Source organism: Amphiura filiformis, chromosome 4 (assembly GCF_039555335.1).
Source record: "Amphiura filiformis chromosome 4, Afil_fr2py, whole genome shotgun sequence".
Taxonomy (NCBI): Eukaryota; Metazoa; Echinodermata; class Ophiuroidea; order Amphilepidida; family Amphiuridae; genus Amphiura; species Amphiura filiformis.
The window spans coordinates 54,638,881-54,652,886 of NC_092631.1; the positions used below are offsets into that span (position 1 = coordinate 54,638,881).

The 14,006-nt window shown below is 37.4% G+C and overlaps 1 protein-coding gene across 1 annotated transcript in view; it reads left to right on the top strand.

Annotated features, from left to right (window-relative positions):
• LOC140151074 (melatonin receptor type 1B-B-like) overlaps positions 1 to 14,006 on the top strand; it is a 37,901-nt gene that overhangs the window by 15,051 nt on the left and 8,844 nt on the right. The window contains exon 2 of the mRNA XM_072173274.1: positions 6,921 to 7,046. Coding sequence (XP_072029375.1) covers positions 6,921 to 7,046 — 126 coding nt within the window. The remainder of the gene's footprint in view (positions 1 to 6,920; positions 7,047 to 14,006) is intronic.

A 14,006-nucleotide genomic window follows, 5' to 3' on the forward strand; every position in this document is an offset into this window, starting at 1 on the left:
GCAAGAAACAAACAAACCCAATTTCCAAGAAGCAGAAAGAATTTATTATTGATGGGTATGAGCATGGAGAGGTCACTGGGAATCCGGGCTGGGAATAGAGAGACCCTTCTGCTGTCGCTAAGCAAATGCGTTTTTTGGCGGATGTAAAATAGCAACAAGAGGGCATTTAGCATAATTGTAATACATAATTAGTGGTATTTAACCTATAGTCAGCAAGAAACAAACAAACCCAATTTCCAAGAAGCAGAAAGAATTTATTATTGATGGGTATGAGCATGGAGAGGTCACTGGGAATCCGGGCTGGGAATAGAGAGACCCTTCTGCTGTTGCTAAGCAAATGCGTTTTTGGCGGATGTAAAATAGCAACAAGAGGGCATTTAGCATGTTTAGCAGGCCTACATATGAGACGGGTATCTGACCCCACAACACACAAGTAGTTTTTTCCCGAGAGATCAATGATGAACTTGCAGATCCTGCAGATACAATGGTATATCAAGAGTGCCTAAAGCAAACGGTGCAGAAACCAGAACTTTATCATCCCATTACTCCTATTACTTAAATTTGGGGACAAATAGATTATTTAGAGTACAAGATGACAAACTTAGCAGTGTCAGCATCAAAACTCTCACAGACATCTGTCAGGCACTGTTCATGATCTCATTAGAAAATCCCACACATGAGCGACTCCGTTTATAATTCTAACAACAATCTACACAAAGTAAAGACTTGAGCATCACTTTATGATGGGTTGGCAATGGCTTCACCATGTCCACATTTAACTTTTTAAAAAAATGTGACATTGCATTTTAAAAACAATAATTCAAGTGCATTGTCCAGTCCCCCATGTTTTTATAAACATTTTTCTATTGTTTTGTACAATGTTTGATCTTTCTTACATTTGAGATTTGTTTTCAGTATCATGCAGTCTTAGAACTAGATTGTATAAAACAAAGAAAAATGTTACTTGGTATGTCAGTTGCTGTTGTTGCTATAAACCCCAGATAAGGTAGAAACAACTGGTAAAAAGGACTTTAATATTATAAATCCATGAGATTATCACATTCTTATTATGTTTAAACCATATTTAGATTATTGGTGAGGTATTTCAGATAAAGTCAATCAATGAGTCCAGTAGTGAATATAGGCCTAAATAAGAAGTAGAAATGATTATTATACATGGAAAACCCTAGCCTACTCCAGAGTAGTGACCAACTGAAATATAATGTGTTTTATTTGGTTTCAATAGTTATAATCGATTTATCCATTGTTTAGGAAGAGTAGAGATTGTAAAAGACAGATAACCACCACCAAGAAATTAATGCCCATGGTAACAATTTTGCGCCCAACTTTGCACATTTTTCATGCATTAAACCATATGGCTGGGGGAGGGGTCACTGGCAGTTTACTAAGTGAAAATTACTTAAATAGATGATAACCAATGGTTATGATGGGTCAATGAACTATTCTGGGTATGTTATTTGCAAATCACAAGCCAATAAAGGATTTTTTATACTGTGAAAGTGCTATGTAATTAGCTCATTTTTATCGAAAATAGCGAACTTTCTTCAAAGTAAAACTTCGTTATGGGGTAAAGACCCCAATTTTTTATTGGTTGGTTGATCATCCCCATTCATAGTCATTCTCATCCAACCCCTGACTTTAATCAGCAAACTTCTTCTTGAGAGTTATTGAATTTCAAAGTTATACCACTTTTACTAATGAAAAAATTGCAAAAAGAGGATTTTGCATTGCATATTACACAATATTCTAGGTGGGTGAGAAAACTGGCAATACTATTTTTGTAACGTCTAATACATAGGTATTTATAAGCAGCAATTTAAATTGTTCCATACTTCTAGCAATTTCATTAGTGCTAGCTAGAAAAATGTGTCTTTTTCGAACTGTAAAATTGAAAAAATGAACTTTCCCTGTGGCAATCTTCAAAGAACCGTTACCATGGCAACAAGAAATTTTCGAATTTTTGATCAAGTTACAAAATCATTAGACCCAAATACCTTTCCTATCACAAGATTTAGGCAAATTCCATGAACCTTTATTTTTGGCTTTGTCCGCACATTGCTGAATTGATCCAGACCCCCAGTCTTAAGTATTTAAGATATGTCTTCTAAAATATATTTAACGTACATAAGTAGAATTAACGAAACTTGTTTTCGTTAATTCATATTAGCCCCGGCGTCGACGATGAGGGCGTGCTTTCTGGTTCTTATCGTCACAAGCTGCCTGCGGAATGGTTTGGGACGGTCATTTCTTCAAATCAAAAACCCGCCCTTCCCACCCTCGTTCGGTTCACAATGTATAGGGGTGGAAGGTGCATGTTTTTAGGGCCCCGTTCGGGAGGAAATAGGGGTTGGGACAAATTTTGTGATTTGCTGAAAATGGTTACACAGTCGCCCGTGTATTATGGCAATAGTCTGCGCTTGTGTCCCATCAGCGCATAACATTTTGAAATATATAGGTAATTCGTATGTGTACCACGGCGATAGTTGATTATTAAAGGTGCTCTTGTGTAAAACATTGCACATAACTTTGCCTGTGTTATACGGCGACCAAATGATTCATTAATTAAGATAAATCAGTAGTTAAGGTTTTTGTGTTGTAAATGTTTCTATTCAGTATATTGATCCATAAAACCATTCCGCGGTCAGCCCGCTCGCACTTTGGTCTTTGGTGTATATCTTTCTTTGTTGTCGGTGTCCGGGGTTAATACCACCATTAACCCCCCCCCCCATATACACCTTATGTTTCTTAGAGCGCTATTCGCCAAAGCAACATTGCCTTTACAAAAACCCATAAGCAAAAATACAGAAGGAACAACAACCATAATAATGTCATCTGATTGGCGTAACTATGGGGGTCTGAAGGGGCGGGGGAAGGGGGACAAGGGAGAGGGAGTACCCTGGGCGCATTAGGGGGCGCCGAAACTGACGTCAGACGCGATTTAGTATTTGTATCTCTGTCTTTTATTATAGTTGTACAAATACAGCAGCAAATTAAATAAATAAATAAATAAATTTCGGGACTACACGGGAAGAGGGACCCGAATCAATGCGGGATTGCGCACTCCTGGGATGCGATCAGAGGCGTAGCAAGCGGGGGGTGGGGTGGGGGGGTGGGGTGGGGTGGATGGAGGGGTGGTAGGGTGGACGAAGTCCATGGGCCCCAAAATGAAATAAGAGGAAAAAGAGTAGGAACGAACGAAAGAAAGAAAGAAAGCGTGGGCCCTGGCTTTAATGATTATACCTGGGCTTCAAGTTCAGATGTTAATGAAAGCAGAGCCTTCATTATGCAGTCATGTCTACAGCAGAATTCACCACGACCTTTGCAGGACTTAAACCCCATTAAACCAAGATAAATCTCATTGAAAACAGCGCAACTATGTTAAATCAGGGATGTGTCTCATAGCCCTGGTTAAATCCATAAACATATGTTTCTGATTGGCCTTTGTTTCCGAGATGAGAACAATAGTGTCCCAGCAAACACAAAACGTTTTCGACGTCATTCGCAAAAGGTTATAAAAGGTTGTCAGAAAACGTTTAAATGTCGGGTTATATAAAGGGTATATTAAGAGTATAAAACGTTTTCATAATCTTAAAAAACATTTTTTGATAATCTATTGCTCAGCAAACAAAAATGTTTTACAGAAAACGTTTAAATGTCGGGTTATGTAAAGGGTATAAAAACGTTTTAATAACGTTCCAAAAACATTCTTGAAAACTTGATATAAAACATTCTAAACAGAATGTTATTTTGGGGTTGAACAAATATTTTGCGAAAAATATTTGCCCAAAATATTTTCAATAACGTTTTAAAAACGTTTTCATAACCTTTATATAACCCGACATTTAAATGTTATTAATAGGTTTTGAAAAAAACATTTTAAGAACATTTCTGTGTTTGCTGGGTTCAAATATTTTAACATAATGTTATTTAAGTATTGACACAATATTTGGCAAAAATATTTGCAAAAATAGTTTACAATAACATTTTGTGAAAACATTTAAAAATATTGTTGTAGTGTGTTTTCATAGAAAACGTTTTAAAACGTTATCATGACCTTTATATAACCCGACATTTTAATGTTATTAAAACGTTTTTACCTAAACCAAAAGCCAAAATATAACTTATTTTTTTGTGTTTGCTGGGGTGCATATTGTTATCCAGCCATGTTGATTGGTACAACTCATGTCAAACTTGTCAGTAATTATGATCGTATCACACAAGTAAATGAGAAACATGTGATTTTAGACTTAACACGGTTTGGAAAAAGTTTTTCGAACTTTTAGCTCCCTATCGGGCAGTCAGAACTCCATATTTGGGAGGGCTCGACAACAATTTTCCCAAAATCGCATTTTAATCATTTTTAGATGACCATAGAGGGAAAGAATTGAAGTTTATTTACAGCTTCTATGGCGAAAATTGATCAAACCGATCACACGAGTGTGCTCGTTCGAAGTTGGAGCTATCGCGAGTCAGCTGTTGAGCACAATTTGCCATTGAAATTACAAGTTCGACTGTTATGAAATTTTGGAAGACTCTCTTCGGGAAAACAGCTCGACAACAGCTTTCCCGTGACATTTTTTACTTCAAATTGTAGTATGTTAAGGATGAACATTATAATATTGGGGGAAGGATTTCCCCCAGGTCACTAACTAGTCCATTGCCTATACATACAGTACAGTGAGTGAGCTAGAGGTCAATCATCAATTGGAGCGCTGTGTGTGCACTGAATAGGAAAAACGGACAGTAACTACATAATGTGATGACTGATATTATGACACTCACCATACTTTAAACATGTAGCTCTAATTAAGTGCAGTGTACGTATTGTCAATTATATTGACTACTAAATTAACGAAACTAAACATTAAAGCGGTTGGGCGGTTTTTCATAGTGCAGTTGAGGTTCAATACAATTATAAATGCTATTAAATTTTCCTGATTATGTCTTCTGTTCAGTTAATTTACTGTATGAAAGTATAGGCCTTAATGTTGTGACATGTTTGTTTTTTAGTACCAAGTAATAAAAAGCTAAAAATTGTTTTAGACATATGCGTAAATCCCGGGGAGATTGGGATAAATCCCCCCAAATATTTTAATAAATGTTGACGCCTGCACTTTTGCACCATATTTCACCATTTTAGCTTCAAAATGGCGAAGATGTTAGCGCGCTTCGCGCATGTGTACCATAAACCTACTCTGGCACCAAAAGGTGCTAGATTCACTATACTTCAAGAATTATTCTCCAACCCAATCAGCATATCAAAAAGAAATCTATGCCACTGGCTTCAGATGTGTTAGAGGAATGAATCTTGTGCGATGGTATTATTTACTTTGAAAAAATATCCATAGTAATACAGACCTTCTTCTTTGAATTGAATGTGGAGAGCATGAGAGATGGACGTAGGACTACATGGGTTAGGTATTATGGCTGATAAAGGAAATGTTAAAAGGGCTCGCACTGCTCCTTGTCCATGGGCCCCCGAGGCTCATGTTACGCCCCTGGATGCGTTTCAATGGCATCTCATCTTGTACACGCACGTTTCGTGTCATGAGCGCCTTACTCACAGACGGCATCGTATCATGAGCGTCATATATACACCCCTACATACATACATGTAACATACACACCCCACCCATACACCCCCACACCCTACCCCTCCAACTCACTACGCGATGTGGAACAAGTGCCGCAAAGCGTCATCATCCCTATATCTACGTGTCAAAAATTACCGTGATAGTAAGGCGAATCCACTAGTTCTTCAACAGACAAGCATGGTGATTGTATTCGAGATAGGCAGAGCGACTCAGGCAAAACACACCACCATGTACGATAAAAAGATACGCTTCATCCCCACCACGAATGCAGCGTTATCATTAGATTTTTGCAATCTGCGCATACTTATTATCCTCGTTTCCAACTCAAGGAAATTTGATTTTTTTTGTCAGTTTTTCTTTTTAATACACTGATTGGAAGTTCATTCCACTGACAAGAGATTAGCATATTCTTTCAACACATGTATTTAACTACAAGTCCAACAATAGGTTTTAACATAGACCAAAAATAACGGCACGTATTCTAGGATTTGAGAATATCAAAAGAATCTACACCATCAGATCACCACATGTATCTAGAATAAAATCAATTAATTTCAATATGCACCGGAAGAATGTGATCTAATCTTACTGTCCATGAGTTTACTATTCTATATAGACATAGAAAGACTCGACCTTCAACAATACAGTGACAATAGGTTTAGCCCGGAGATTTTGAAAGAAAACTCATATCGGTTATTAATTACATCGGTGAGCTATTATTGATTTGCTTTTAGCCAATGTCTGGGTAAAGATGTTATCCAACTCCTGGGTAATGGTTACCCAGAATTATGGTAAAAACTTACTCATTTTTGGGTAATATTATTTTACCAAATGGGGTATTGGGTTCTTATTTTACTATATTATTGGGTACTTTTTGTCCATTTGTTGGGTAATATATTGTGTTTACCCATTTCAACAGTCAACACTTTTATATGGCGTCGTTTCGTTATATATATCAACAAAAAATAGAAATATATATTCTGTGATGTTAAACTGTTTACACAACTATTAGGTAAACCGAGAGACAACATGTTTACCTAACCACGGGGTAACGTCACTTTTACCCAACTTGCGGATTTATACCCAATGTTGGGCAAAGTTTAACCAACCAAATTTTACTCCCATAACAGTTTACCCCGTGTTCTAAGAGGAATTTATACTTAGGAACTTATTTTTACAACTACTCGATTTATTATACGTTTTGTTGAATAACTCATTTATTTCATAAGGTATTCTATTTTATTAATTCAATCGATCAAATAACTAATTAATTTATCTAATTAATTTACTTATTTATTCTTACAGGATCGGTGTTTGTCCATAAGAAGTTACGCAATCTTGGCAACATTTTCATTGCTAATCTGGCAACGGCAGATCTATGCGTGTCTGCTTTTATCAATTCCTTTGGAATAGTTGGTTTAATTACAAAAGGTAAGACACATGTTGTTGATGTATTTCTATCTCTCTTCTCTTATTGTATGCATGTAAAGCAGCAAACATCATGCTCCATTTTTAGTTTCTCTCGAATTTCTCTCCAGTAAGACAAAAGAAAAGCAAAAAAACAAACAAAAAACAAACAAACAAACAAAAAAAAAAACAAAAAAAACAAACAAAAACCCAATAGTAATAATGAAAATAAATAAACAAAAACCCTGCCGGCTTAAAGGCTTTTTTCCCAATTGCAGGAAAAACACATTTTCCTCCACCCGTCTTTCATTTTTGAAACACAGAAGAAAAAGAATATTTTTTGGCGTATTTGTTTAATTCTCAATCAATGTTTTTGTTAATTTTGGTTATATGTTCATACAGATGTTCAATATAACAGGGTTATTATATATTATTCAGGCTTTACGTGATCATAGAGAGCAGAGGAAGGTTTGAGGGGGATGTTGGTATTTCATATAGAAAAAAAGTGTGGATTATAACTCTAGGAGACTGCTAAAATGGCCACCGGTGGCCATCTTCAAAGTAATGATAACTTTTGATTGCGATTGCTAAACGTATATAGGTATCGGACGTACGCCGATTTATTCCACTCTCCTGTATCGAAGCGAGGTCACGTATTTAGTCAGTTTTGAAGATTTTCCACGTGCGACATCAACGTAGATACATCGTTGAAAATGTACAAAATTCGTCTACTTCACAATATGTTAAAGACAGTCAATGATAATGAACATACGAAGGAAAGTCTAATTATTATTATGATCCTTTTTGTTTGTACAGCGATGTGTTAAAAATTGACTAAATTTATACGCGAATTCCATACGCAGAGATTGCCCATTGAAATGTGTGTGATACTTTGCGTATAAAAAATGACATCGCGATTTCACATTTTGGACACCAACGTCGTATAAAACGCAGGTGTTACATAGAAATATGTCGAGGTTCATGCAACGCGCCTAATTTTCAGGATGAAAAAGTCTCATTTTGAAAGTAAAGTCATGTAGTGATCCTTAATCTACCAAAAATATATGTTTTGGGTAACTAAAAAAAAAAAATACAATTAAGTTTAAGCAGCATGTTAAGTCAAAATTTTAGTCAAAATCAAAAGCGTGCTGTTTGAATTAGGCAGAGACTCGGTAGCCTACGCATGATGCAGGCATGTCTACAGTAGAATTCATCTCGACCTTTGCAGGACTTAAACCCCATTAAAAGCTATTAAACCAAGATAACACTCATTGAAGCAGCTCAACTGATTAAATCAGATCTTCTCTGGTTGTGCACAAGTGTCTGTTTTACATGTGCGACATCGCAATAAAGCTGGGATTATAGCTTCAGTTGGGTAACCGATCCTAAAGGAAACGAAAGGAAACAATGGTATGTGTACCTTTGTTCACGAAATGAGACAATGACCTGCTTTTTGTTAAACAGCATTCTTCAAAATGAGCAACATAATGATTGTTGACTTAACACGGTTTGGAAATAATTTCTTCATATTTTTGGTGTTATCTGTCGTTTACATATCCTTCCTAAAACACAAAAGTGCGACCCTCTCCAAACATCTAAATTAGCTAAAAATTTAGGACATGTTACAAAGCTATATTTTCTAGAACCTATTTAGAATAGTTTAAATGTAGCTTGTACCGTTTTTGTGTGGCATCCTTCAGAACGGAGCGGTCCGTTACCAATATAGCTCAATATTTTCGGTCAAATCTCCATTCAATTAACACGGGGAGTTGGCTAGCTATGAGCTAGCTATGCTTTGCCCTCACTCATATTCTACGAAAGTGCGACCCCTTCTGAACATCTAACCTAGCTGTAATTTTAGGTCATGTTAGAGAAATATATTTGCTAGAAGTTTGGAGAATAAAATAAATATTGGCTGGTTATTTTTCACACAGTGATGTTAACTAGTCAAGTGCCCATTCTTCCAACATGCATCATTTGTAGAGGTCACGCGTCAATGGTGAGAGCACTGTGTATTGTGTATAGGAAAACGGACAGTAACTGCAGTATGGGTTACCATTAACATTTCAATCACTATGCCCTCTACCGACCTAGATCATATATTATAATCTTTGTTCCAGCCGATCTTGTTCTCCTTCGTTTGGAACCGAGACTAGCAATATTTAACACCGTATTAACGTACGTAAAAACGTTAAAACGTACGGTCCACGTGCTGCGTATGGAACATCGCAATCTCTCTAATGTTGAAACCCAGAGACGTGGTTGATCATTTCAGACTAAATTAATGACAAGGAAAATATTCCAGAGGATAGTTAGGCATATTCCTTTTCAGTGGCGTAGCGTCATAGGGGCACCGGGGTGGGTACCCCCAATCGATCTGAAATTTTAAAAATAGGAAAATTGCCGAAAAACGGCTTGTGCCCCCCAATCAGATCCGGTGCCCACCAATCATGGTCCGATTTTGGCAAAAATGGTAGCAATTGTTTGTGTAGCTGAGTAGAACCAGAAAAAGAATAGTTTTGCTTATCTACTGTGTTCGCTTACTGGGTGACCATAGGCCACTGTTGATTTGGCTTTTATCTAACACACGCGTCGCGTCACGTCACGTCACGTCACGTCACGTCACGTCGCGTCACGTCGCGTCACGTCACGTCGCGTCACGTTGAAATGTTATCAAAAGTTCATAATAAATTATTAACTCCACAATTACCCTTATCTCCCTACGTGATAAATAGTCCGTGAATAGTCCATGGAATTCCAGCTTTTCATCAATGCCGCAAAGCACAGCAAAGCTTCAATGAATAAAATAATCGGGATTGCTGGAACTACTTTTAAACCACAGCCCGTATCCTAGTTTAGTGTAGCCTCTTTTGCAGGCGGTGCGTTTTCGCTTTTCTCAAACTATGAGTGTGCCACACCCCCGAGTAGCCTGCGACGGAGGCTACGTACAGTGCGCACACCACTAAATAATGCTCCCACTGAAACACACGTGAAAATGGCCTATCAAAACAAAATAAGCTACCTCATTCGCGTGTTTCAGACTTATAAAACACGTTAGCCATTTTTGCAGAATCTGTGAGGTATATGATGCGGTATTATTTGGTCTTCTTTGATGGCGGTGTAAATAGCTGGTCATATAATTCGCAGTAGGGATATTTGCTCTCGTCTCGGTTGTCTTTTGCTCCTTTTTGCATTTGGCAACAAATGTTGCCAAATGCTTTCTTTCACCCGCATTTCTTTCTTCTGGCAACATTTCAAATCGCTATAACATCCACATACTAAGTTGGATTTTAACCAAACTTGGTCAGAATGACCACTGACCACTCCCATTTATGGTTTGTACCCCAATTTGACCTTTGACCTTGATTATATAGTTGAAAATGTGATTTTTTGAACACAAAAATACTAAGGCTTCTAGACGATTAAGCCGATTTCCACCAAAATATTTTAGAAGAATCCCCTACTCATGCTTCATATAGGATGTACACAAATAAGGGGTCAAAGGTCATTTTTCTTCTTTTTGGCAACATTTCAAAATGAGTCTAGCACCCGTATACTACATCGGATTTTGACCAGGCTTGGTCACAATAATCACTGACCACCCCCATTAATGTTGTGTGACCATGACCCTAATTTGACCTTTGACCTACTCATCGTGGTTTAAAGCTGGTAGGACCAACATTTGTATAGGCCAAGTAAAATTAATAAGGAATATTTTTTCATACAAATACAAGTAAATATTTTGCCATAGAAAAAAGTCATTTTTTAAATAAATGATCGTATCTGGAAATTCATGGAAGGTAAAATCGCGAATCTGTTTGCCCTTTTACGTGCATTTCGATGGGGCTTATTTGGTGGTGTGCGGCCGTCAGCAATCGCCACGCCGATAACCATTTCACTGTGGGCCTGGGATAATGACGGGTTCGATGCGGAAACACCCCGGGAAAAACTAAACGAAATCGTGAACTGAATCCGTATGACTTGTTTGTAACTTTTAAGAAGATATCAACGTGACGTGACGTGACGCGACGCGACGTGACGTGACGTGACGTGACTACTTTGTGACTTTTGGAAAGGGCACTTTTTGTCTTCAATTTAGGCTCATTCAGCCCTGAAGTCATGGAAATCTCTCATTTTCACAAAGCACTTAGTAAACAGTCATATAATTATTTCAAAGTTAGTTTTGTTGGTACAAAACGAAACCTTACGATGTTATGACGACATGTTCAGAGAGGGACTTATTTCTTTTGAGGTGTTTATAAAAATATCAATTTTTAATCACTTGCCATAAAATGTGTATTACATTGCGAATTTCAAAAAATCAAAATTATTTGATATCAGAAGGACATTCTTCGTATTTTTCGTAATGCAATTCGATATGTCTGATGTGTTCTAATGTCCCACAATAAATACTGTCCAAACGTTCATACCCCACCCGTTAAGGGTTGATAGAATTTTTTTTGAAATTTCCCAGAAATGAGAGGAATTTGCCATGTTTGCTGTGAATTTTTGCCTAGCAATATTGATCACAGGTTCAAAATTGATGGTGCACATCAATGACAAAACTCTTTAGTTTTATATTTGAGCATGGTCACTTGTGTAAGGTCATAGGAAATTATGTAAATAGGCCTGTATATATAATGGTGCGTTTCGGCTCACGCACTTTTTTTCACTCAGCCGAGAACTTTCCCTTGTGCCGATCTCCCCATCATTTGACTATAATATGTTGAACACTCCCAAGAAAGAATTATGATGCTTATTTGGGACTTCGGAACTCAACATATGCCTTAATATATTTCGTCTAGGCAGACAATTTGATGTGATTTTGTAAGCTCGGAAACGAATTTTTCCACTTTTAAAACGAAAAAGACTTCTATAGTAATGGTGGCAGCGAGGAAAAACAAATTTGCGTGCATTCACTACCTACTTCCTGTTCAAATCTTTCAGTTTAGTGGCGAGTTCTGCTCATATATGTCATATCTACAGAATTCATGTTACGGACATTTTGAGCATGAATTCCTTGATTACAAGCTACCTTTTCAACTTCTCCCTACGAAATTGGACACGTAAGAAGCCCTTGCACTGTGGTTATATTCATATTTGCGATTGATATCTTCTATTAGATATATTCCATATTTTGCTGGTAAATGTTCCTCGCAATACTTCATAATTGGCACCAAGTGTCAGTGTGATATTGACTGGACTGTTATCTATCCTAGATTTCATCATTTCAAGGGTTCTCATTGTAGGTTGTCGAAGTACGCTTAATGTGACTGAACTTAGTACCTGCTAGTGATACTAAAAAAAAGTGATCAGAAATAGTCGCTTCGCATTGCGACTCATCGCGCAGGGACCGGCTTATTCTATACACTTATTGTGATATGGGGCTGGGGAAAGGAACAGTGGGAAAGTTTTTTTTTTAAATATCGCTTTGAAGATCTATTGAACTATAAATCGCCCAGATCTAAATCAGTGAGTGGGAAGGACAAAGATGTTAGTTTATAACGACAGTAAAATTCCGTATTTCATCATGTATAATTATTTGTGAGTTTTTAGTGATGAGTTATTAGTAGAGTTAGAGCAGAGTGAGGGTATTTGGGGATAGGAGTGTGTTTGAAGTCGACGGAGTGTAGATTTGTTGATGTGGGGTATGTGAGGTAGGCGTGTGTGTGTATTAAGGGTTGCGGAGTGGAATGTGTGCATGGGTGATGTACATGAGTTATAGTTCAGGATTCAGAGAGTCAGGGTTAGGTAAGGTTTAGGGTTATAGGGCTAGGTTTAGGTTTAGGATTAAAGCTTAGGTTATAGGTTAGGGCAAAGTTTAGGGTTATGGTTGGGGTTAGGTTTAGGGTATAGAACAAAATTACTGGGTTTTTGGACTAATGACCTTAAGACTATCGACCTGTACACCATAACTTACTGACACTATCTTGGATATTTTGGGTGTCTTATCATTAATTGTGAACAAAAAGAAAGAAAGAAAAACAATAAAAATGATACATTTCAGCATATACCTTCATATTACATGAATGTTTCATTCTCTCAAACATTTAACCTCAATCACCCTACGAAAATAATACCACAAGGCAAGGGCAAAAATTAGGAAAATGTATATTTTTCGGAAGGCATAATTGATGACGTTTTAACGTGAAATTTGTACAATATTTCAAAACCAAATTTTTACACATGCCCCAGCTGCCACCTAATTGGGATTCAGCCCCAAATTGTTTTTTTGTATAGGACAACGGATCAATTTTTAATATGCCACAAATCAATATTAAAAGATAAGCGCACCTTAAAACAAGCAACCCGCCCACACACCCGTCACATGTTACGCCACACTGTACATGCTACCACACACAGAATGCTGCAGTATTTTAAAACGTAGTTTAAAAACTCTGCAAAGTAAATCACAACTCGCTAATATTGACATTAATGTATTCGGGTCACTGAGGTGTGTCCAAATTAAGACATTGGAACTGATTTCTATGGGCCCAACAATATCAATTGTTATACCGTTACGGTTGAGCTCGGTTGGTTTATTCACGGACATGAGACATGGGACAGCTTTAAGGTGATAGAGGCACAGGTGTGTAGTTCGATTCCAAAACCACTCATACCTATCACCTGTTTTTACCTGTATTATCATGCGAATTGGCCCGTGGTACCTGATACGGATTTCAACATTTTATTTCAATAGAGGTTATCCACTTCACTCATGTGTGACTTCCAACAAAAGGCGCTGGTTCCCGTAGTATTCCTCATTCAAACCAATTCAATGCACGACCTCGGCATTATTTGCGTGACTTTGGCGGGCTATTTTGAAACAGGCATGGTTGCACATGCAGGTACTTCTTTTGAAAGTCGTAAACAAAGTATAGCAGTCGCTGATAGGATATGCAGCTTATAGAACACGGATAACCTCTATGAATATGATGAGGTTGACTCTGTCATGAGTGACATTGTATTGTATACCCTCTATTG